At 41.6% G+C, this 26,497-nt stretch overlaps 2 protein-coding genes across 3 annotated transcripts in view; both read right to left on the reverse strand.

Moving 5' to 3' along the window:
- Positions 1-5,686: 5,686 nt before the first annotated feature.
- Positions 5,687-12,970, reverse strand: use1 (unconventional SNARE in the ER 1 homolog). Of its 2 annotated transcripts, XR_013964468.1 has the most exons (9): positions 12,137-12,970; positions 10,160-10,209; positions 9,433-9,511; positions 9,006-9,158; positions 8,582-8,597; positions 8,426-8,450; positions 7,738-7,900; positions 6,352-7,526; positions 5,687-6,315 (listed from the first exon to the last, which is right to left on the reverse strand). XR_013964468.1 is itself a non-coding variant. In XM_080769485.1 (8 exons), exons 1-8 carry the CDS (start codon positions 12,236-12,238, stop codon positions 7,344-7,346), a joined length of 771 nt encoding a protein of 256 aa, XP_080625611.1. In that variant the 5' UTR covers positions 12,239-12,970; the 3' UTR covers positions 5,687-7,343. The 2 variants fall into 2 exon arrangements, 1 of the variants encoding a protein (XP_080625611.1); XM_080769485.1 differs by having other exon boundaries at positions 5,687-7,526.
- A 2,237-nt stretch (positions 12,971-15,207) lies between these two features.
- The window catches only part of LOC308319419 (myosin IXB), a 78,276-nt gene continuing 66,986 nt past the window's right edge, over positions 15,208-26,497 (reverse strand). Inside the window, 16 exon segments of the mRNA XM_080769484.1 lie at positions 15,208-15,971; positions 16,659-16,798; positions 16,903-17,024; positions 17,991-18,029; positions 18,253-18,376; positions 18,857-18,988; positions 19,106-19,211; positions 19,638-19,766; positions 21,208-21,400; positions 21,798-21,871; positions 21,982-22,093; positions 22,199-22,240; positions 22,806-22,976; positions 23,134-23,241; positions 24,132-24,313; positions 26,199-26,302. Of these exon segments, the coding sequence (XP_080625610.1) occupies positions 15,418-15,971; positions 16,659-16,798; positions 16,903-17,024; positions 17,991-18,029; positions 18,253-18,376; positions 18,857-18,988; positions 19,106-19,211; positions 19,638-19,766; positions 21,208-21,400; positions 21,798-21,871; positions 21,982-22,093; positions 22,199-22,240; positions 22,806-22,976; positions 23,134-23,241; positions 24,132-24,313; positions 26,199-26,302 (2,332 nt within the window). The 3' untranslated portion in view covers positions 15,208-15,417.

The raw sequence follows: 26,497 nt of genomic DNA on the forward strand, positions 1-26,497 counted from the left end.
TTTCCTACTACAGCCAGCCCCAGTCCCACTTTTAAACGCTTAAGAACTATAGCCTGTACTTTGTCGTACGATGAATAACACACACACACACACACACACACACACACACACACACACACACACACACACACACACACACACACACACACACACACTAGGGCTGCACAATATATCGTTATCGTATCGATATCGAGGTATGAACATGCACAATATCAGTATCGCAAAAAGACAACGGTATCGCGATATAGATATATCGTCGACATATCGATATATCGTCTATATCGACAATATATCGTCCACTTCTAAAGCCAGCCCTCTATTTTAGCCTGTGCCCCTCGGAAAATAAACCATCACTCGTTTGTCCCTCTGTCCTGTTGTAGCCTGGCTCCAGCCCTGCATCGCTAGCCAGGTCCATTAAGAAAATATGTTCTGGCGATTCAGGTCTGGAGTCTCCCGACGACGGTGTCAGCTAGGGCTGCACGATATATCGTCATCGTATCGATATCGAGATATCTGCCATATATATCGTGATATGAATTTTTGTCCATATCGTGCAGCCCTAACACACACACACACACACACACACACACACACACACACACACACACACACACACACACACACACACACACACACACACACACACACACACACACACACACACACACACACACACACACACACACACACACACACACACACACACACACACACACACACACACACACAGGCTCACAAAGCCTTAGTACCGGCAGCTGCCGCTACCTTCAATGCAACCCGCTGGGAGATCCAGATACACGAAAAGGTGAAAGAGCAAAGAACCAAGAAATTAAGCTTCTCAGCAGCTCTACCTGGGTTCTATACATCAAAGGCTGAGCAGCAACCAGTAGGGAGGTGTTTGTTTCACTAGGGACTGTTTCAGCTACGCGCTGCCTGACAAATAGGCTGGAAGGTTCAGTGCGTTAACTCACATGTTGACACTTGGCTAGGCACTCTTGGGGATAGAGGAGCAATAAGGGTTTGCTGTGAATGACATATAGATTGGGTTTGTGGGGTGCTCATAATACTTGATTCCATTCCCACAAATGCACGCAAGCATGAACGAATACATAGACATCCATCCATCTTCAACCACTTATCCGTAGTCGGGTCGCGGTGGCAACAGCTCCACCAGAGTGCTCCAGACTTCCCTCTCCAGAGCAACATTAGTGACTTCCTCCTGGTGGATCCAGAGACGTTCCAAGGCCAGTGAGTCGATGTGTTTCCTCCAACTGCGCCTTGGTCTGTCTTGGTCTCCTCCCAGTGGGACGTGTGTTGAGGACCTCCCTAGGGAGACGCCCGCACATAGACAAGTACAATATAATCTCAGGAACAAAACCCTTGTGGCCAGCCATATATGATATTCTTCTTCCAGTGGAGGAATATGATGTTGGAATGGACATTTCCATTTCTACAGTGCACACAAAAGAGGGAGCAATCAATGGACAGAGGCTCTGTGCTGCAAGACGACGCATTGCTTTTATGGTTAAGGTGTCATCCGGTCCACCAGTAAATTAGCTGGCTACGAATATGGAAGTAGCTCTTATGACCTTATGTATATTAGTATTCCATGTTTCAAATATGCTATTGTCAGTAAAGAATACAGCACATAGATAAGACAACTGGGGCCGCAGGGAGCTGCTTCAACACAGATCTGTCTGTGCGTGTGTGTGCATGTGTCTTTTGTTGGCAGCGTTGCAGGAAAGGAACCCTCATTAGGTTGGATGGAGACACAGACAACACAACCACACACACACACACACACACACACACACACACACACACACACACACACACACACACACACAGTTGCACACAGTCACACACACACACACACACACACACACACACACACACACACACACACACACACACAGGCAGGTGGGTTCTCTCGAGGGAAACGGTAACGGCAAAACGAAAACAGGGAGACCTCCACAACACCTGTGTATTGTCAGGAGAGATCATGAGATTGAGAGCGACACATTGGTTCACAACATCAACTCCGGGAGGATGTGACACAGACCAGACATGGGCCAACCTAGCTATCTGCAATTAAATTTATTGCAAGTTCAATTAACAGTCAATTTAGCTACTTATGGCGTTGAACTCTGCATAAATTGCATAATATGAATCTTTTGAAAACATTCTGCCATCAAAGATACAACTCTGTATACTGCATAAAAAAGAGGCTCATAGCTGTATCAAAAGAGAGAGCGAGCGAGCGAGCGAAAGAAAGAAAGAAAGAAAGAAAGAAAGAAAGAAAGAAAGAAAGATAGAAAGGTAGAGTAAGTGATTTCACTTAATTCAAATATCACTTATTTTTTTGTTTTGTTGTGATAATCCTCTCTACTATAGAGTGTGCTGACCATATAAGGAGTTCCTCCCTGTCCCCAGTTAACCCCTGGGGGTCAAAAAACCTTAGGTTTTGTTTTTGACTCTCTATCCTGATTGGACGAAGGCTTAGGTCCCACAGCCAAAAACGAAACCTAAGGTTTTTTGAGTGAAATCACTTACTCTACCTTTAAAAGACTGGAGTGGGAGTGGGTGTTAAAAGCTGCAGATCTGCACTGTGGAGGAATTACGTGTTCTTCTGCTCTTCTAGAGGGATCAAACCAATTAACATGTGCGCACAGATGTACGCACATGTACGTGCACCACACACACACACACACACACACACACACACACACACACACACACACACACACACACACACACACACACACACACACAATCTAATCTAATCGCATCTACTTAAATGTACAGGTGCATCTAAAAATATATATATTGCGGAAAAGTTTTCTTCCGTAATATAATTCAAAATGTAAAACGTTCTTAAATTCTAGATTAATTGAATATAAAGTGAAAATAATGAAAACCTTTTTTTGATGATTCTGGCACACACTCTTGAAAATCAAAAAAATCCTATCTTAAAATAACAAACATTTGTATTGTTGAATCTAGTCTCTCACACCTTCCTCTTGACAATAAAACATAGATTCTCTGTGTGGTTCAGGTCAGGCCAGTTGGACAGTAATACCATGGTCAGTAGTTTTGGCTCTGTGGGCAGGTGCCAAGTGCTGCTGGAAAAGGAAATCCGTATATTCTTAAAGCTTGTCAACCTACGGAAGCACACAAATGGTTGTGTTGACTCTACAATTGACAAAACACAGTGATGATTTGGGGCCATGCTATCTGCATTATCTGGCTGCACTGTCAGTGAAAACTTCACACTGGAGTAAACACAGCCATCTACCAGGATATTTTAGAGCACTTTGTGCTTCAGTATGTTGACAAGCTTTATGGAGATGCTGATTTTCCTTTCCAGCTCGATTTGGCACCTGCCCACAGAGCCAAAACTACTAGAAATTGGTGTAGGCCTACTGACCATGGTATTACTGTGCTTAATTGACCAGCCAACTGGCCTGACCTGAACCCTACAGATAGTGTATGTTTTATTGTCAAGAGGAAGGTGTGACAGTAGATTAAACAATACAAATGAGTTTAAAGCTGCTATCAAAGCGAATCTGGGCTTTCATAGTGTCACAGACTTATCACCTCCATGCTACGCCCCATTGATGAAATAATTTGTTTAAAAGTAGCCCAGACCACGTATTGAGTGCATAAATTAACACACTTTTCAGATGGTCGACATTTCTGTATTATAAATGGTTTTGTAGTGGTCTCATAAAATATTCTAATATTTTGAGACCGGATTTTCTTTGAATTTCATGAGCTCTATGCCCTGATAAAGATTAAAACGAAAAAAGCTTTAAAAAAATATATATATATATTTCTGTATGCGCAATGAATCTAGAATATATGAAAGTTTCACTTTTTTAATTATATTATGGAAGAAAATGAACTTTTCTACGATATTCTAATTATTTTAGATGCACCTGTATACTAACCAAGCCCCACAAGTCCATCTATGTAGGACAGTGTGTAGACAGGCTACAGCACAGAGAGCAGGTCATCTTTGTGGAATTTCAGTTAAAAGGGGTGCCATAACAATTACAAACATGCCAAATCCCACCAGTGACAAACTAGCTGTTCAAGTTCAAGGGGCCGCAAACGGAACTATGCCTTGAACAGCCAATCAAACATTGGGCGGCAATGGCCTGAGAATGGACGCTCAAACAGCTGCTGTGCCTGACACAACCTCATTTGGTCTCTTGGTGGACCTGCATACCTCAGCTTCCGAAAGCAAGAAATACCCCAAGGGGATCCCAAAATATACAGCAGGCAAGCAAAGTCGGGCCCTAGCCCAGCCAGCCATGAGGTGAGGCAGCAGCCAGGGAAGGGCCAGGGCCAGGGGCAGAGCAGCAAGCCTGGACAAGCCAGCCTGCTACGCAGACCTCAGAGTTGTAGTCTGCATTCAAACCAACAGAGACATTACTGTAACTTCATTCTTAACTTAATTAGAACTTATTGGCAGTTACTCTCTCTCTTTCTTCATTATATCCTTGCTGCCAGTGTTTTGCTAGTGAGCGTTGATGCCTAACTAGTATAAAGTTGAGCAATAAAACAGAACAGAGCTCTACTCTGAAAGATTACAGATGGCCCCGCACGGTATGTGCCGTGTTCAATTCTGTAGCCTACTGCCTTTATTTAGCCATACCTCCATCCTCAGTTTTAAATAGGTAGTGGAGTTAATTTGGGATTCGTGGCTTGTTTGGGCTATTGAGGTCATTGGGGTTATCTACTGCCATTCTAATGTCACGTCTGCCACCTGGTGGCCACGTCGACTTACTGCATTACAGACACAAAAGGTACTGCACACAGAACACTGAAGTCAATTTTACATACCGGTACCCTCCATTAATTAACGTTGGTTTAGAGTTTAGACAGTTTCCATCACATGTACGGTATACAAGAAAAACGAATATATTTCCAAACAAGGGAAAGTGTGCATCATTTCTAGTTGAGATACAGCATGTCACGTGTGAAATGGCAAGTTTTAAAATCCAATGTCTATTCTATGATTAATAGTTCAGAATGTATGATGTAATTTATTTATTTTGTTAATCAATAACCGACTTTCTTGGCCACGAGTCATGACCATCAAATTGCACCATAATATGTCAGATGAGTTACAGTTCTCATTTAGATGAACTACTATACCATATCAAAGTATACTCAATGTCACTCAAACTACCACTTCTTCCACATGATGTGATCCACATGCCCCAAAAATGCCTGGAGTAAAATCCTACCAGTTTTTCCTTCTGAGCCTCTTGTCTGGGATAGGGACGTTGCAAATACATGTAGAAACTGAACTGTTTCAGAAATACAAATGTCAGTGGAATGTTGGCCCAAAACTTCAGTCAGTCCACAATGACCAAATACACTTACTGTATATTACATCTCCAACTAAGACATACTGTATATCTGAATTTTATGGTCAACGGTTAAGATCAAAAAGGTAAATTACTGATTGACATATTGTTGCACATAACTTCTCAATGATTCATCATGGCCAGATTTAAAGCTTGTCCAAAGTGACTCTTTCCATGCATTACTTCCCAAGATGACCTACGATACTAAGTAAGCATTTCACATTACAAAGATAATGACTTGGTGTTTTTCTGGTCAACTACGCACACCTCAGTATTAACCTTGTCTGTCTATTGCTGAGGGAAGGGGATAACCTTTCACAATAATTTACTGTACACAAAAGACAAAACACATCATCACCACCACCACCACTACAGTCATAACATCAAGACACAAAACAAACCAAGCATACGACTGTCATTAACCAATGTAAATTTGGGGAATAACGTGCAAACAGAATGACCAAATTATACAAGAGAAAGCAAAATAATGCATTTGATAAGAGATAAAACAGCAATTATTTTTTTCTTTTGACCTCTTAATACTGAATGACACTAGGCCTTAGGTGAAAATGTGTCTGCCATTAGGCCAAACAATATTCAAATTTCAAAGCAAAAGATTTAGCAATCTAGTTTAATGAAGTCAGATAAGTGATGACACTACTAATTGTCAGGGCCACCTAATTTTATTGCTGGACACTTCAAAGTATGTGAAATATCACTTTAATCACCAGGAAGAGACAGACTGAGCATGCTGGCACTGCAGAACTAACAGCCTAGCTAGCTAGTGGAACAATTACACACCAGGAGCGTGACGAATAACCAACCCAAAAATGCGTTGTGAATGTAATGTGAAATATTTTCTCATTTACCATATTATGGTTGATGCCTCATTAACCTAGGTTGCTCCTTTTATTTACGAGGAACGTTTTCCACATTGCTTTGTCGTCACATGCTGTGAGAATCTACACATGACACAAAACACATTAAAAATATATATATTATCAGGCAAATTAACGACACTAGCCCAGCCAGCCTGGGCTGGGTCCCGGTGTTTGAGGACATTAAAGGCAGGGGTGTCATAGGCCGGGTATCTGAAGATGGAGGGGGGGGATTAGTGTGGGGAAGGGATTTGCGTGCATTAGAGAGCACAATTATTTTCTTTTTTCACCTAAATTGAACACAATCAACGGCCAATATACTTTCATATAGGGGAAACAGAGTTGTCTAATCACAGCAGGGCTTTTCTAACTCCGGCGGGATCATAATGCATCACAGACATCCAAGCGGGAAAAAACAGCCAGTCAAAGTGGTGGGGACGACGTCACAGATGTGTGAGAGTGGAGGTGTCACGTCGAACTCACCATATATATGGGTGTGACGCCCATGATTAACGGACCACTCATCCATGTTCAACCTTATCTTGAATCTTCATGTAGTCATCATCAATGGCTAAGAAAAACTACAGCCGTTCTCTTCCTGGAAGCATGTTGAAATGGAGCATAAAAAACAAACCTACTAGTGCCACTAGTAGGACGATTTCTTACCTGTCCACACAGCCCTCCTCTGAGACGCAGAGTGAGTGGACAGACATGGTTACATCTTGAGAATTGAGGACCAATTATATGAAGATGAAGTTATCCGTTCCATTGGATATTAAGACAACGCTTTAGTTTCTGATGATCGTCAGTTCCTTACCCTTTCCCGAAAATGATACTGACGTTTAAAAACATAAAGATTCCTATAAGCCTGCAAAGTAAATAAAACATTTAACTTCATAACCTTTCGGTCCATCAAAAAGAGCTGATGTGGAACTGACCCCAGCTGTGCTGTATAGAACGCATACAGTACAGAGTCTACATACGTAGTGTATAATAGATATGTGCAGGCCTATATTCTTATATTGTTCTGTAAACCGATGTTGGTCATGGAATTTAGGTTTCCAGGCGGTGCACACACACACGGCGGTCATCTGAGCCTGGGGAAGATTCTGATGAAGAGGATCATGCTGATGAAGGTGAAGGAGACCAGGATGAGCATCAGCCACAGGAACCAGTTGACAGCCTTTTTGGTGTGCTGCTCCAGACGCTCTGACTCCGTCTTCAGCTTCTCAAAGTTCAGGTCTGCCTGACGCATCGACTGGCTAAGAGTCTGCATGGACAGAAGGAGGGAGACCCAACAATACAAATATTGTCTGTGACATGTGAACACACACACACACACACACACACACACACACACACACACACACACACACACACACACAACAATACATACCCTCAGGTCATGTCAAATAAATATTGTCTGTGAAATGTGAATAAAATGTTTGAACACACACACACACACACACACACACACACACCTGGTTGTCCTGTTTGATGAGGCTCTGGGCTGCCAGGGTGTTGTTCTTCAGGTTCCTGGCCAGGTTGAGCATATCTTCAGCGAGCTTCTCCTGCAGGTTGTGGTGATGTTGCAGCACAGCATCCAGCTCTGCAGCAGACTGACGCTCATCCACAGGCACACCTCTGCAGATGGAGAGATGATTGCAATCATATTTAAAGGCATTTAACATTCAGAATATTAATAATACATACATTTTATTTATAACGCACTTTACATTTGAAACAAATCTCTACATCAAGATTTGTTTTTTTTAAATGACTAAAATAAGAATAAGCACACAGGGCATCTAAAAGTCCCCTTTTAAAAGCATCCACGGATTGTGGTGCTCTCAAGTGGCATTCCACAGCAGAGGAGCAGTTGAGCAATAGGCCCGGTCCCCCATAGAGTGTCGCAGTTCCTTGAGGGAATAATGCATTAAATCTAAAGTGGTGCATTAAATCTAAAGTGGTGGAAGGCCGAAACACCCGCTGATTCAAAGGCACACTACTGAGGATGTGTCCCAAAATTGACATCATACACTAGTTAAGAAATACACCTCCAATGCCACTCTTAACATCAAGGCAATCTCATGTGAGCCCACACCATCTATTGGCACAATGGACAGTATTAACATCACGTCCCGTGTTTTATGATTCTTAAATATTTACCTTCTGTTTCGCAAATCTGAAGTGCCTATGAAGGATAGAAGAAAATCACACCAATAAATGTTCATTCATCCATTAAATAAATAATATTCTAAATGTGCAGCTATTTTATAAAGGGATACTGATATAGATGTCTCTTGAGTTCATTATGAGTCTTACCTTTACCAGACATTCCCTGTGAAGAGACAGAAAAGATGATTCAGGATGTATGCATGTCTTTCATCATTTTACTTATTGACCACCCAAAATTGGTGTACAGAAATATTTTTTTTTTCTTTCTTCCAAGTAATGTTTATTTGACATGTTCATCAATATCCTTCATGGTGATGTGTACATCACCATGGTGATCACCTTCATGGTGATGTGTACATCACCATGGTGATCACCTTCATGGTGATCACCATGAATGGTATTGATGAACATGTCAAATAAAATTACCTAGGTATGTTAAGAAAATGACTGCGGCTTGTTAATGGACCAAATGTAGAACCAGTGCACCGCTTCAATGCAGAAGGAGGAATCAGGCTACCATGTAGCAAAACCTGGAGCATAATGAAAACCTGGAGCAAATAGGTCATCTTACCGTGCCCAGCAACTCATTTCTCATCTCCCCTGTACAGCGAGCTTTGGTCTGCATGTGGACAGTCTTAGTGGCTGACATTCTCTCGTTGGCTATTGTGGGTGTCCGGCCAGGAGCAAGGAACTGATTAGCTAAGGCTTTCTCTGTTGGTGAAGACTGCACACAAACACATGGGAGAGCCATAAGATGGGAATCCAATGCTGGCAGAAGCATAGAGTACATTACTTTACAATTTAGCAGAGGCTTACTGTATAGTTTTTCTAATAACTCAAATAAATAAATTGCATAAGGACTAGAATGTAATCCGCAGTCCGGATTAAATTTCCGAAATAATGTTTCAGAAAATTGAGTGACAATATATACATTCAGTTTAGAATAAATGAAATTCTTGAGAATAGGTAATAATGTTTTAATTACTATTAACACTGACCAGTTTCTCTGCTTCGAGAAGTCCTTTGAGGAAATCTACTTTCCTTGTGTAGTCTGACAGGACCTCTGGTGTGGGCTTGCTGGGGAGAAAAAAGCAAAAAAAAAGCTGCATAATCTTAGAATAACATGGTATTACTGAAACTATGTAAATCAGTTATGTAATTAACACATCCAAAGGCCCACGACGGGCTGGATTGCCGCAAAGGTGCTAAAACAGACAGAGTTGTGTTAACTCAATGCGTCAACACCGCCCCTCCTCGTCTAAGTACCTCCCAAATATAATACTTTTATACGACCTCCTAAAGTGGTTAATGTTGTAATGTGATTTGTCAATTATAAGATATTTTCTAGGCTATGAATTAGCCATTGTGAATATATCATCAAAAAAGATGTGAAAAATGTATTAATAACAATGACTAATAATGCTGTAACAATGACAATAATAAACGCCAATGTTGATTGTTGGCTGAACAAAGTTTGATTAACTGCAAATTTTGAATTACTAAAATGCCATCTTTCTACCTACATCCAATCCGTCAATAGCAACAACATATCTGGCATTGGCAGAGAAGATTTGTCTTTTTTTCATGGGCACAAATGCATGTTCCTTATGAATGGGGTACAATTTAAAGGGAAAACTGTCTTCCCAACTGTATAAAGGTTATTGCCAAGAAGCATTGTTACAGAGACATAAATGTACCTTTTTGTTCGAATGTTGTCTGACTTACCTTGAACTCTTCCTTAAAGCCACCATCATCTCCTCCAGAGCACCAACATACTAGAAGTGAGGAATTTAAGACCATTGTTTGTCTGTTAATTCATATTACACTGTAGTGTACTGTAGTTTAATACGAGTAAGTGCGATTGTCAATAGCTCACCAGAAGTAGTAATCAAATACAAATTACTGTAACCTTGTCCTTAATTGGAACAAGACTATCATAGTTGTATATTATCTAATAGTAATCTCAGCAAGGCAAATGGCTTCTTGGTTAGAATGGGTGACAATGTTATCACACGTAAAGATGAAATTACCTACCTAGGTTCCATCCTGGAGGCTAATCTTTCCGGTGATAAAATGGCCACTAACGTAATCAAAAAGGTCAAGAACAAGATTCCTTACAGGATCTCCTCACTGGTCAAGAAAAACACCTTGAAGACCTTAACAGGAGCCCTCGTACAAGGTTTCATTGACTATGCACAGCACCTCAAAGGCACTTAAAACTAGGCTCCAGACTTCCCAAAACAAACTGTTCAGGCTCCTACTTGGCCTCACCCCCCTCACCCCTGACCACTTTGACAGGCTGGAATGGCTTAGGGTCGATGACAGAGTACAGCATCTTGCAATGGCTTCTGGTCCACAAGATTCGACACACCACCAAGATACCCATGTACCCGTCTAGAACCCATTCTGGGCGGGAACCCCTATTGGTATCTTACCCCCTCAGGCCGGGCACCCATATTGGGGTTCTGTACAGTATGTACAGTATTAAAAAATGTAATTTTTTTGATGCTGCTATATAAATATTTGAAGTTTTTCAGAAACCTTAGGTCAGGATTTAGAGGCGTTTTTAGAATCGGCCTTAGGCCTAAATGGGTTAATGTTAACGAAGTCCACACCAACAACATCAGAGGGAGTGCAACGAACCATGTACAACCCAGATTCGGCACAAACAAGGGACTAAATTATTTTCGCTCCTATGCCACCAAAATGTGGAACGCCCTACCAACAGTCATTAAGACATGCGAATCCATTGACTCCTTCAAAACTGCTCTCAAAGGGCACCTACGGACGGCTGCAATTCAAAACTGGCCCCGTAAAATCTGAATCCCCCACCACCCCACCCCCTTTCCCCCCTCACTGTATATGTTTCTTTCCCCTTTTTACCTCCTTTATGATGAATTCCTGTTCTGTTCTTTGACTATATAGAAGTGTCTATTTGTACATCTCTAAATGTTTTGATGAATTGAACATGGTGGACCCTCTTGTAAACAAGTGTAATGCTTAATTGGCCAATTGGGTCGTCCACTCACAGTTAACAGTCTTTGTATTAAGTTTGTGCTTGAAATGTACTGTAATTCTGCAAACTGTTCATAAATATTTCAATCAATCAATGACATTTGCATAGCTATCATACGAAAGTAAAAGTCAGATCAAATAAGGCCATTATTGTAGAAAAGACGAGGCAGATGGTAAAACATACCATAGAATTAGATTGTATGCAAATGAAATTAACATACAATTTTGATACCAAATGCCAAATGGATCAAAGTCAAACATCATATTTTTGGTCCCAAAAATCACATAATGACAACATTAAAACAGACAACAGACAAACAAAACTATACATACACACAGCAAGGCGTCCAACTCACAAGAACAGTCACATAATGTTTCAGCAGCAGTGGCACCTTTTTAGAATAACGCACGCTCATCATACTTTAAAACAGATATCCAGGACCGGTGGAGATTTATAACGAGTATTAAATGTCATGTAAAAACAGTGTCAAATATAACTCAGTTGTTGACTATTTCGGTATAAATGACATGTCATTGCGGTCAGTGGCGACGTGGCTATCAGTCTTTTAGGCTTCGCAGCGCTGACTGTCAACAACGCTGTGACATGTCACTCTTTTCTTTCTACTAAACGTTGAAGAAGCAATGCTGCCTTGAGAAATAAAAAATAGCGGCGATTCGTCCATTTACCTTTTCTAATCTCCATTCCTCTTCCCCTCGTTTCTCAGAAGCTATGGACTCGCAACGGGACAACAATCGGATAAAATTGATTTCCAACCTAGACGAAGCCATGTTGTCTAAAACTGAAAAGACGTCGCGAGGATTTGACGTAGGCAGAACTCGAGTGGGCGGGCCTTAAATTGTAACTCGTTTGCTATCGTTCTGCGCCTTGTTTATGTTATGGATATACATACATACTGTACAACTTTGTCATGAATAATTTAACAAAAAATACACGCACAAATAAATTGCATTAAACAGTGCTGCCGGTGTTCCATTTCAACAGGTTCCCATGTTATCTGGTTTCTGGGCTGGTGGTGCGCGTTCACGAGGCAGTTTTTCAGCAGATGTTTGATTGATTGATTTATTTTTTTAATGTATTTTTCCATAATTGATTTTTTTCAATATTGTTAATATTGAACTCTGAATAAAAAAAAATTAACCCGAAAATACGTACAACTTCAACCAGCAACCAGAAAAGTGCTATATAAAACATTGTATGAATGTTATAAATTTGTATTTTGATTTTGATTGGTATTCTGAATTCAGTTCACCTGTTGACGAAGGAAAATATGAAAAGAGGGCGGCATTTTTCCTTTTTTTGATGACGACAAAATGGACTCTTCGTTGCATTTACATTTAAGATACAGCAGCGCCATCTGGTGTACAGCATAATCAATCACAGCCATGTTTTAGGATGGACAGGTGGATTTCTGCTGTACCTGCTGAATGCTGATGTAAGCATGATGCTTTTGTTTGACACAAAACAATCAAGGTTAGACTTTTGATAGGCCTATAAACAATTCCCAATATATATTTTTTTAAATGGTTGTGTTTGAATTTGTTAACTCACCCCAATATGACTGCAGAAGTTGTCTGATCTTAAAGGCAGAAAAATAAATACATATTTTTCATTTCAGGTCATCTTTAAGTAAGTACAGATAGGCAAGCCATTTATTTAACGTCTTCAACAGGTTGATAATCAAGGGAGATTGCTGAATAGGGTACACGTGATGTTATGATTTTTGGTAATCATATCTGCCAGCATGTCTTTGCCATGAGGAGTGAATCCTTCATGTGGAACCAGGCATCTTCCACCAGCAACCTGCAGCCCAATTTGCAGACCAGAGAAGAGACCATTCCTATGGCCTAGCATTTGACTGCCTGCAGGCAGATGTCTCCGGATTTCATCACGATATCAGTATAATTTATCCGTCAGTCCAAATACCATACCAATATCTTACAATTACTCAACGACTACTACTGTACCATCAAGTCAAATATGAGCTTTACCAAAGTGAGAAAATAAATACCTGCCAACCATACCACTGCTGCTGTCAAATTTCAGGTTAAGGATAAAAAATGTAGACATGCAGTTCTCACCCCCGGCTAAGATTAGCATTTACGACAGCATAATTACACCTTGTGAAAGATTGAATACAACCAGACAGGGTAATGACCGTGTTCTTCCCATGTGGATGTCAGACTTCATGTAGACAACCTATGATGTCGATCATCAACGATGCATGACGTTTTGACAATGCTCTCCTCCAGGAGATGTCTCCGACTGTTAATGTCAATGTTGTAGTCCGTCTCCAAAAACCCTACAACTCTGTTAGTTGATAATGCAGTGCACTTAATCCATGGGTTTATCTGTCTGCAAGTGATGCACTTTGCCACTTTGTCAGGACAAATTGAAGTAAAAACATACGCTACGGTGTACTGTAGATACAGAACATTAAATACAGATGTTACTGTAGTTCAGCAGTGATAAACATTCTGTGTCTTTTTTAAAATGACATCACCACAGCAAAGGTGGTGGGCCAATCAAAACAAGAGGGCAAGTGTTAAACGCACCATGTTCTGTATTGTCCTGTTAATAGTAAGCATTACAGCTCACATCATTCACTCCCTGTTCACATCAACACATCACCTTCCTTATCATACAGACAGACAACAAACAGCATCCAATCAGCAGTCAGAGAGTAACATTAGTATTACATTATCATACAGTGGGCCTAAGCCATGTTCCAACAAGTCTGACATATTAGCGCATGCCATTGACTGGCAGGTACGGTACAGCTAAATGCTGCTTCATACTCATAAGACAAGTGTCTTTTGACAGATTTCCCATTTTAGAATTAGTTGTTTTTGCCCGTCGAGTATAAAACAACCTTAAGAGAAGCCGTGTTTGTATTTAAGAGAACAGTCAAAAACCTTTGAGCTTCAAAGACATCATGGCACAGCCCTGGTATCGTAGCTGGGTTGGTGTTTCTCCGTTCAGCAGGGAAAGTGCCGCGTGCTGCTCCCATTGCCCTTTGCCGAGTGAAAAGCGGTTCAGCATTGTTCCTTCCTACAGTATACTGTGTTGTGCTATGGGTCAAAGGTGAAGGAATGAGGCTGCTGACCAAGGCACCAGAACGACATTCACAATGTGTTTGTGCATGCGAGTGGGTCAAGTCCTTGGTTAAACTTTAAACACATCTTGAGTTGGTTGAGCACAATAAACACAAAACGTATCATACAAAAGGTACTCTCCTAACCCCCCCCAACCCCACCCCTGTGGCTCCATTGAGATACAGGTAAAAAGGACCCATTGAGTTTGTACACTGACAGCTTTACAATACAAAATCAAGGCACTAATTAACAGAGCACACTCGTTTGGCTTGCTCTTTTGGAGAACTATGGAATGGAAAGGTGCAAATTCATAGCTTGCAATATTTCCTTGAATTACGTAAAAAAGAAAAGAAAAGAAAAAGCAGAAAAACAAACCAAAAACAATGGTCCATCAGATGAGGCTGTCCAAACAGCCAAAATGTGATTTTGTTATTTCAATAGTAACCTCAATATATTAACAATGATAGAAAAAGTGCATGGCAACATCTTGTCCTGTTACGTTCATTGTCATATGTCAATGAGAGTTTAAACAAAATGTGCAGTTCTTTTAGCTCCCATGACAACCGTAACTGTAACAGTCTCCATTTGTCTCTTCCCGTTCGGCCTTGTTACCCCGCCATAGAAATTACCCATCTTTTGTTACGACGTTGGTCAATTACTTAATTCAGTTCTATGGGTTAGGATCCTCCTATGTATTTCCTAGTTCCTATCCTCTCCTGGTTAACCTAAAACCTAGTTTTATTGTCATCTATGATATCTACTATTGGTGTTTTTCCTACTGGGTTGTATGCAAGGGTGTCTTTCTATGCCTGTCATTCTCTATATAAAGTGGAGCCTTCTTGCCCCAATCAGACCTAATCATCCATATATGGGATATCTGGGTCAGAAAAACGTCTATGGCCTTTCGCGGAGGAGGTTAGTATTTTGGTGTGCTGGGGCTGAGGAGAGGATGTAACCATTGTAAAGGAGGAGGAAGAGGAGGAAACAGAGGAGGGGCAGGAGGAGAAAGACAACAATGGATCAGAGTTGTTGTCAATATACAGGGACTGGGTGCCGTCTCTGCGTTGGCTTGGTTGCTCTCTCTTCCTGAGGAATTTAAATGACGATCGATGATTTCCAGAAGGAGTCAGACCCTGGGCGTGGCCTGGAACTACAGGTTGGCCATGGACACCGGGAGGGAGCTTCACTGTGCCAGGAATGATGGGGTTTCGCCTCTGCAGCGGGTGCCTGGAGGATGCAGAGGAGGACGCTGAGGTGGAGGAGGCCGAGCTGCACACAGAGGAGGAAGAGCTAGCGTGGCTGAGGCTTGGCACAAAGGAATGCCCACCAGGGGCTTTAGCTCGCAGAGGCAGGGCACATAGTTTAGGAGGGCAGGCTGGCTTTGATCTCCTCAGGGGACTACCTCGCCCTGAGACAGAGAGAGAGAGGGAGAAAGAGAGAGAGAGAATAAACAGTCAGGAGTAACATCCTTTCCCTGATACATTTTAAGGTCAAACACAGCCATCCTGAAATGGTCTCATGGTGTCATGGAATATCATGTCACCATGTTAACCAGTAGTGAAGCATGACCTATGCACATCAACAGTGGGTGCTGGGTTAAGTGACATTTTGTAGGATAGCATGGCAAGCTACTAAGCTTCTATCCTAAACAAAAACAAAACACATGAAAAAAATGTAACTGTGTAACAGGGAGGCAAAATATTTGGCTTCAGCATTTGAAACTTGTGAATGTGCACAATGCATAAAACTTTGGTTTTGGTGAGCCAAAATGCTCAATTATTTAATCGACAAAGTTTGAGCATGCTACTTTGCAATACATGCATATACAGTACATGCCTTCACCAATGTACAGAAAAGCATGCAAGCGTGCGCACACACACACACACACACACACACACACACACACAGTTGCTCCAACCTGCTTTTCTACAGAGCAGACGGCACCACCACCATCACCATCACTGCTCCAGACCTGCACCACAAAAGACAGTAAGGGCCAAACCCAGGGGCCCCGTGGACTGATCAGAAACCCACAGGTGACTGAGAGAAACAGGTAGAAGGAAGCCGAGGCCAGACTGTATAACTGTATACCGACCTTCAGGTTCTGAGCCTTGGGCAGGGCAGCGCTGCTGTTCATCCAGGAGGCTCTCTGAGCTCAGCGAGGCTTCAGAGTCCAAGTTCTCCTGGTCTGAGCCGGGCTGCTCCAGCTCTGGCAGTCGGCACGCCAGGTCCTCTCTGGAGGGAAGGGGGAGGACACTCACGTCAGATAAAGGTGTGCACAACAAGCTCATGAAAGACGTCATTCCAATGTAATGACGACAGAGTTAAAAAACACGTACTTCTCCTGCTTGATGGACTTAATGCGCGCCATGAGGTTCTTCTCGGTCTCAGTCTCTGTGTCCGAGTCCAGTGGCTCGTTCTCAGGGACTGGGCTCAGCTCAGAACTGGCCTTCTCATGCACCTGCAATCAGACACGCCATCATCACACACGCCTCACACAACCGGTCTACCAAAACGGGGCAAAAAATGGCTATTTGTTTTCTTCATAGAACATACTGAATACTTGCCATACCATACAGGGGCCAGTAACTAATATTATGTCCATTTCTCGTAAAGAAATCAAACATGATTTTGACCCATATGTGAAATCTAAACCACCTTGGTTAGTGAATGGAAGTGGAAAGGACAGGAGGGTGGATGACGCCTGTGTAGAGTCATGCAACCGCAGCACAACATGTCGAGTCATGCAACCGCAGCACAACACATCTTGCAGGCCTTCGGCGAGATGCAATAACTTTCAAACCAAAGTTATTAGGTAGGGGTGGAAATGCATACAGTGCCTCAAACAAACCTAGTGCACAGAATTCCACAGTTTTAAGAAACCCTGCTGTACACAGTAGGTGGAGCTTTGACGTTAGACAGGACCCATCACAACAATTAAAAAAAAGAAAACATAATTTCAATGGAAAAACACTCCTTTGTAAATACCATAACTTTCAAAGCATTCGTCTTTCCATAAATATCCCATTTCATGTAGACAATGTATGAATTAACTGGAAAATCATGAAACATACACAAATTTTTATTGTTATTGACGTAATACTTTGAAAGTCATGCTGTTCACAGGAAATGGCCTTAAAAAAGAAATAAAATAAAAAAACCTATTTTGCAAATGCACCAGGGATAACAGGAGAGAACCTTCACATCACAAACGGAACTGATGCCAAGCTAACACAGTCATGCAATGCACTACCAGGTTAGTAAGAAAAGAGTTAAGGGATTATAGAGGAGATCATTGAAGTGAGGTCACACAAGTCACCCACATCTACATGCCATGCGTAACGATTCTGCAGGGCACACTACCACTACTGCTACTACTGCAGCTACTGGAACTACCGGGAGAACTTGATGCATGAATGATACATACCACCACTCCTTTGTAAGAGAGAGGTAAATGCCAGTAGTGCTAAAGAGAGACAAGGAACATTGCCCAAGTTACCTATGTGACTGGAGGCACAGTACTAGAATCTGTTGATTTTACAACAACAATCTGAGGATGACTGGTCAAGAGATAATTAGGGGTATGGCGTAAGAAATAAGTTATGTAAAAAAACATGTAAATGGCAGTATGTTAAAATCCATGTGAGCCGAGGCTGAAGTGGGACCAGGGTCCAGACTGTATCCCTCACCGTGTTCTGTCTCTTGAGTTTCAGCTGGTTGACGGCCAGAGTCTCGGCGTACTCCAGCTGTTCAATCTCCTCCATCTTCTCATTGTAGCGTCTGGTCTGTTCTTTGATCACCATCTCCACACACCTGCACACAGACACAGGGAATGATAGGGAAAATCACACCTGTGTGAAGTGAGCGGTGCAACTCTATATATATTGTTATAGTTACTGTACTGTGGTCTGTATACTGTATTGTAGTGCACTGCACTGTGCTCTCTATTGCAGGGGTTCTCAACGTTTTTTGGCTGAGGACTGCCAAAAAAGCTTTGGCCATGTCTGCAACCTCAGGTTAACACATTATGTGCCCTTTCATTCTTTCAAAATGGCGACGTGGGGTGCCCACTTTTAGACGTCCACAGACGTCCTGGGCACTACATGCGGTAATTCCTAGGACGTCTGTGCCCAGTCAGGGCAGTCTCACATGGTGGTCTTGAACTACAACTACAGTGTACCCAGCCAGGGCAGTCTCACATGGTGGTCTTGAACTACAGTGTACCCAGCCTGGGCAGTCTCACAATCACATGGCGGTCTTGAACTACAGTGTACCCAGCCAGGGCAGTCTTACATGGTGGTCTTGGCGACGTCTTTCATGCTCGTCAGAGGATCGGCGCTGTCTGGACATCGCAGGATACAAGGGGCAAACACTATGGCCAGTGAGTTAGAAGACATGCGGTTGTGAACCTCCATTTTGGACACTCTGCAAGATAACAGTCACACACAGCTGGAGTTCAGGTTAAATGTGACCGAGTGGGTACAGTGCTATAGCATTGTTGCCCAAATATTTCTGTTGAGGCTAAGTGAGTTCTCTACCTACCGGACTAGATGGAAAACCAGTCTCTCCAGTGTGTTGAAGTTGGCTGTAGGCAGCTCTTCCAGCATCTTGTAGATGGCGTGGAGTTGTTCCTGCTTCTCTGGAAGCTCTACATAGGGAGGGAATTATGGAATAATGACTCACTTACTGGCAATAAACAGATACGACAGATCTTTATATTCAGTTGTTGTAATAACATTAAGTGTGAATAACAATAAAATAAAATAAATGGCCACAATGGAACCAGTGCATGAATATACATTATATAACCTATGAATTACAGACAATAATCAGTGGATATGAGTGTGCACTGTACATCAGTACATTACAACAGTGGGTATCTGGATCATTTAGGAGATAGTCAAAACCAAGTTCACTTTAAATGTTGGGTTGGTTAATGAAATAAACCATTTCATTCAGCAGTAGGAGCCCAAACCACTACAAAGACCGATCACAGGTGCAGTTCTTGTGAAGGAGCCCAGCTTACAATTTAAATTGTTAAACAATGCCCTCTAGTGGGGACTGGCATCCTTACCCACAGCACGCAGGAAATCATTGTAATGAGTGAAGGTCATGAGGGGGTCAGGCAGCTCCCTCAGCCACTGTTTCAGCAGACCTGTCACTGTGTGGATGGGGTAGTCCTCCAGACACACCATATGAGGGTCTGGAAACAACACCACATCAATACAACATTAACAAACATAGACAGAAGGACCTGGTCGGAATAACATGTTCCTTCCACATCCGGCCGGCCCGTCAGGTGAAAAGAAGCAGCGTGGACTCCTTATGCATAGAAGGAAGCATGAGGTCAGTCCACTGCCCTCCCCAGGTTGGCAGAGGAAGTGTAACACCCAGGATTACATTAGATAATTGACACAGGGTGGGAAAAATGGGTTGGAAAATCATGGCATAAATATTTAAGAAAAAACAAACAAACCCCAAAATAACAAAAATGTTACTTTTCAAGATTCAAATTCAACATGTATTCTTTTGAGCGGTATACTTTGATTTTGTTTTTGTATTTGTATTTAATCTGCTTTAATCTATTCTTTCTTTCTTTCTCTGTAGAAAACAGAAAAAGCTCGTTATCATCATCTAAATTCAAAGTATGGACTAGAACAGTGGAGAGACCCAGTGCTAACACACCTACGTCTACAGTTTTCTAAATCAATCATGATTCATGATACCATACCAATATGACAGGCCCACCCTAAAGTTTTGACCATACCAATATGAAAAAAAAATCTCCAAATTGTTTCCACACATTTTCAGATGTCAACAGATGTATCGGTAGGTCGTAGGTGGAGGTCTTTGATTGTCGGTTGGGTTGGTAATGGTAGTCAGAGAATCGAGGTGATAGCCTTATGTTATGACATCCCAATGTAATCAAGGATAATAGTACATTGACATAATGTCTGCATGAAAATTAGACAGCATCTGAACACACAAAATTACAGTAAATGCAAATTACAAGTTATTGAAACCCAAACTGACAGATTTAATTTGAGTTAATATATTTACTAAGCAGCACTGTAATTTTAAATTTCATAATATTTAACAAATGCCATATAGTATCCCATGATCATTCATGCATACAAAAGTAGCCACGTATCCAATGTTAGTACGTAATTATTCCTGCCAGGCTGAAGCGGCCAGAGGTGGGGATTATGTTTTCGCCCCCGTGATTCTGTGAGTCTCTCTGAGTCTGGGAAATATCTTCCCAGAGGGGCACACTATTTTATTTGCTGATGTGTAGAGTGACGTTCACGATATATGCATGTCACTGTAGCTCAAAGTAAATTATATTACATCATAGTTTTACCATACGGATAGTCGCGTACTGGGAGAAGGTATCCACTATCCAATTAATAATGGTTATAACTTGTGCATGTACACATTTTGCCCTACAGTTTGGTAGGGCAAAATTGTGTTAGTGATACAGTACATCGATGAAGGTCGTAAGACTAAAACGTTGCAACAGGAAGCAGTGTTTACATGATTCACTAAAACTTTCAATCAACTAATGGATTATTCACCCTAAGTGTAATACACACAGAGTCAGTCAGTATGTTATCGGTTAATACAACTTGGCTAGGAGGACTGACCGTTCTCCAGAAGCTGGTGCAGCTCCTTCATGCGGTTGGCAGAGCCAGACTTGCGGTAGATGCCCTCGGTGTAAAGGCCGTTCATCTCCACATGCTCCAGTAACATCTCCAGCACCATGGGCACAGGGTTCTTATCGCTGATCAGGCGGCACACACGCACCCCAAAGTGTTGAGCGCCAGAGTCCTCATCACTCTGTGAATGGACATAGCATCACAACAGTGATCAATTCAATAACATTCATCCAGATTCAACAGTAAAATCACAATTTATTTAAAGCTGCAACCCCCAACTTATTTTAATGACTAAAACTGTATTTGAAGCAAGGTAGACTGAGTATGTTAATACAATATGACCAGCACATTTACAGTGGTTGGAGGTGGTCCCCCTACTCTGCCGTTGAATAATTTAGACCTCGGTGTCAGCTAGGGCACCTACTGGTTGACAAGTAATACTGCCTGAATTTCAAAGGGCAATATAAGCGGGTGTTCTGTCATTGCTCAATGTGGCATATCTGGGAAGGACATCTGACTAACAGATTGCAGCATTAACTCTGAGAGTTGTGCAAATGTAACCAGAGTGGACAGCTTACCTTTTTGGCACAGAACGTGTTGCAGTCTGTCACTATTTTGCTGATGCACTTCTTATGGCATACCATCTTGCAATCTAGAAAAAAAACATAAAATGTTTTAAATAAAATGTATGACTCTTCAGTAGTTGGATATACAGAGGCAAAACAAGCAAGCCAAGTAATTAGTTTTGGTGTTCAAACGTACCACTGCACATGTAGGCCTTCTCCATAGCCCAGATGTAGGAGGTGCACTGGTCACATGACTGCATGATGCTCACCTGGTAGTTGCTGAACTCATGGTCCATTGGACTCTCCATCTATCACACAATCAATTATGAAATAAACTCACATAGAGAAACAGGCATTGCAAGAGTGACATACCACAGCAGACGAATATGGCTGGTCACCCCATGCATACTTACACTCTTGTCCTTTTTTCTCCTATTCTTCCTGGTTTTAGCAGGCTGGAAGACAGATACAAACAGTAAAAACAAGTTAAAAATCAAGTCAAAATTGTATTTATAAAATATTTGGTTTAAAGTTAAGAGATTCCAGGTCACATAGACCGTTAATTATGGGCTTTGGCCATTTGTTATGACAAATACCGGAAAGTACAGTATATCTCCCTATATATATAGTATATCTCTAAAATACAAACAAAAACAAAACAAATCCCCCTACAGACCTCTTGGTCAGTAAAATACAAACAAAAACAAAACAAAATACAAACAAGAAACGGGGCCACAACTCCATACTAACGTTACAAAGACAGAGAAGAGACGTTTCATTTTCTATGCAATGCCATGTTGTCCTGTACCACAAATGAACAATGCACATGCATTTAAAGATGAAGCAAAGATGTTCAAGATGCAAAGTTCTGCTGTATCTTTGTACCTATCACTGCAAGCTTGTGTTATGTGCAGGTGAAACCATACTGCTAATCACAAAAATAGAAACCACAAAACGTTTGCTTATTCAATTTATATGTATAACCCTCATTTATACATAATCACTGCATTCTTTCTCTACCTTGGCAGGTTCAGCCGCTTCCTTCTTGATCTCTCCCCGGATGAATCCGTCGAGCACCGACTGGAACAGGTTGACCACCAACTGGACCTCTCCTTTCTGATGGTCCCCCGCCAGATGGATCACCTCGTTCTGGTAGCCTTTCATCAAGCCTTTGTAGCCAGTGGTGGGTTTCTGGTACAAGTTAAGGGAGAGGACGACAAAAGGGAGTGGAGGTTAGAAAGTGTGACTGAGAAAGTGTGTGTGTGTGTGTGTGTGTGTGTGTGTGTGTGTGTGTGTGTGTGTGTGTGTGTGTGTGTGTGTGTGTGTGTGCACATGTGTGCGGACTCACTGGCAGAGAATACATGGCCTTGATGGTCTCTCTAAACTGCATGGTGGCTGTAACAAAGATGGCTTCTGTGGCTGACAACTGTTTCCCTCTGGAGCGGAAATCATTCACCTGCACAGGCAAAGAAAGGTTCATCAAACAAAAGGCGAGTAATTTACTGAGACAGAAACCAACCAAATGAATCTGTAAGGGCCAGTTTAGTAAACACTGAGGATTTGACTGCGTACAGAAACAGTATAATAATGCGGTCCTCAGTGGCGTGCACAGATAGACACTAGGGGATGCTAGAGCACCACCTGCCCTTGCCCTCTGGACAGCAATGTGCCCTTTTGAAAAAAATGGCACATTTATTTTTGAAGCACTGAGAAAACTGTTGAGCCTTTCTTCGTCCTTTTTTTCTTCCAAACTTGACTACGGTAGTAAACTTTGACAGAAAAAGACTTGCTCACCGTATAGAAAATATAAGTAAAACTCCTTGGACTGAGACTTAAGAAAATATTTTTGATTTTATTTCATCATGCTCATAAAGTGCTCTGTGCTCAAAGTGCAATTAAAAAGCAAACGTTTCGGTCCTAAGACCTTCGTCAGTGCTATCATAGCACTGATGAAGGTCTTAGGACCGAAACGTTTGCTTTTTAATCAGTGCTAATTTTTTAATTGCACTTTGAGCACAGAGCACTCACTTTGTGAGCATGATAAAATAAGATAAAAAATATTTTCTTAAGTCTCAGTCCAAGGAGTTTTACTTCTATTTTCTATACGGTGAGCGAGTCTTTTTCTGTCAAAGTTTCCCTTACATTTCTTTTTGTACAGTGTATAGTTTGTGGACCATGGTGACATTGATCAATTCTTGATAAAAAAAAGCTTCTAATTTATTATTTATAATCTATAAATCTCACACTATTAAGGCAACCGCCGGTTCCATAAGGTGCCCTTTTTTTCACGTGAGCACCTGCCCCTCTAAATGTCTGTGCACGCCACTGGCGGTCCTCGTATAATACCTGGTTGCCCAGGATCTCGTCTAGGTATCGTAGCTCGTTGGCGTTGGTGATCTCTCTGTCCAAAGAGGCGTTCCACTGCTCGGAGACTCGTGTTGCCCGGCTGATCTTTATGGTTGGGTTGCGGCTCAGGCCTTTACCATGAGCGTCCCCATGGCTCTGAGATTGTGACCGAGACGCGTGCCCTGATGTGAGGGAAGGGAGAGATATCACAAAGGCTTTGATGAGAATCAATGACGCTATTACAAGATTACACTGTGAAATCTTAAGTGGTAATTAATGGGTCAATGTATTGCCATTTGTACACTCTCTGGCCCCTTTTCCACCGGTTGGTTCCCAATGGAAACCGGTTCAGTTCTTTTTGGTTTTTAGTCCATGAGCCTGAGCTCCAAAATTGAAACGTTAATTATGAATTGAGTGGGCAAAACCATGCCTATATTAGATTATTATCACCATGAAATTTCCCCAATTGAGTACTTACACGAAGACAATGATTTATTGTATTACAAATTTTACATTTTTAAATATGCAAATGAGGCATTATGTAGGAAAATATGCAAAATAGTCGAAAATATGATAAAGCTACTACTGTGGAAGGGTTATCATGTATTAATTTACTTGTATTGATCCTATAAACAATTTAATATAGGGTATAGTTTTCCCACCAATTTTGGAGCTCTGGCTCAAACCAAAAAGAACTGAACCGGTTCCCATTGGGAACCAACCGGTGGAAAAGGGGTCCCTGAGTTAAAGTAATACTATGGATTTTAATTGGTATACTACAGAAATAAATATTGATGAAAAAAAAAGAACTTAAAGTTCAAAGGTGACAAATTCTAAATGGGCATTGCACAGAACGGTTAAATAGTATCCCTATTCAGTAAAAGTAGCAAAAGTTCTACAGGGTCACAAAACGTTTTCGGCAAAGATACTACTTTCGCCGGTGCCTTAACCCTTACCTCTAAACTTCTTTACCTTTTTTTACAATTTTGAAAAACATCTTTAAATAGTTCAAATAGCTGATCTACAAGCTCACATGTCGATGTAGATCAGCTATTTGAAGTATTTTAAAATATATTTTCAAAATAGTAAAAAAAAGAAAAAAAAAAAAAAAAAAGGCAAATAATTTCAGGAATAACAGGTAAGGCATCAGTGAAAATAGGGGATGCACTCGCAGATTAGAAACACCAACATGCGGAAACAACGGTCGGACATGCGATCGAACATGCGCTGCTCCCGTGCTTGCGGTTAGGTTAGTGTTTGAGGTAGGTTGACGGTCTAATGACAGTCGGACCAACAGTATGTCTAAACTAAGCCCTGTACCCAAAAATGGAGCCCTTAGTGTCTAGGGAAAAAGCAGGGGGCCTAGTATAGACCCCATGGGGTACAGCGGTCAACTAAGTATGTAGGACTTAAGTTATTATTAGTATTCATTAACACTCAGCCTCCTCTTCCAACCAAAGCAGAAAGTATGCATGAGCTGCATAGTCCAAACAGCACTGTGAGCTCACAGTTATTTTATTAGCATTGAGCCTGATCCAGCACGGGACACTATTTACCCAGAAAGCAAACAGCTTGATTAGTTAAGCCCCTGGAATTTTTATAATAATAATAAACCTGTGTTTTCTTTCCACATTTCACTCCAAGAACTGGAGTTGCTAGACATTCGAGGCCCAGCTCCACGTGACGTTGAGTAATGCTTAACGTTGTTGTGCGACAAAGTACGAGGCTCCAACCTCCTGAGTCGTGACGTCTTCAGGATAGATAGCACACAGGCCAAGCGTCACAGTAACATCTGATTGTACTGCACCAGCACCACATTTATTGTGCAATTCTCTTTATCACATTATGTTTTATACTTTTTGAAATGAACGTTTTAAACAAAAAATGTATACTGACTGAAACTGCCAAAATATTGAGATTATTGATGTCATAGTACTGACGTACTAATGCTGACGTCATAGACTGGCCACATGACATCCGAGATCCACATGGAAGCAAAGCCGTTATTAGACCCCGTCTTGTTTTCCAAGTGAAACGTTCATCCATAACAGTTTCTATATTAATTACCTTCTTCGAGAGACTGAGCCATTGTCAAATCCCCATCATCTGGAGTGTGTGCCTCCTTGTGAGGAGGACGCTTCTTCAGAATCTTCCTCAGGAAACCCGACGGCCTGCATGTCACAAACACAAAAACTCTGTTATCAAACATACACAGTTAATCAGAATCCTGCTCGAGTTGTCCTGCTTTTTGTGTTGCAGAACAAATCCCTGTATAAACAACTGAGATGTACCTCAAAAGTTCTTCAAATTCCCTAAATGAGCAAAGGGTAAGCAAGACATTCCTGTTTCTTTTCTCTTTTTTTCTT

Source organism: Protomyctophum bolini (assembly GCF_963924005.1).
Source record: "Protomyctophum bolini genome assembly, chromosome: 8".
Taxonomy (NCBI): domain Eukaryota; kingdom Metazoa; phylum Chordata; class Actinopteri; order Myctophiformes; family Myctophidae; genus Protomyctophum; species Protomyctophum bolini.

What these genes read in the sequence shown, in the direction of transcription:
- use1 (XM_080769485.1), bottom strand. Translation starts at nt 12,238, where the DNA reads ATGGCTTCGTCTAGGTTGGAAATCAATTTTATCCGATTGTTGTCCCGT. An exon ending in GCTTTAAGGAAGAGTTCAAG is followed by an intron (nt 9,512 to 10,159) that starts GTAAGTCAGACA and finishes TTTTCTCCCCAG; the next exon opens with CAAGCCCACACCAGAGGTCC. An exon ending in TTCTCGAAGCAGAGAAACTG is followed by an intron (nt 9,159 to 9,432) that starts GTCAGTGTTAAT and finishes GTTTGTGTGCAG; the next exon opens with TCTTCACCAACAGAGAAAGC.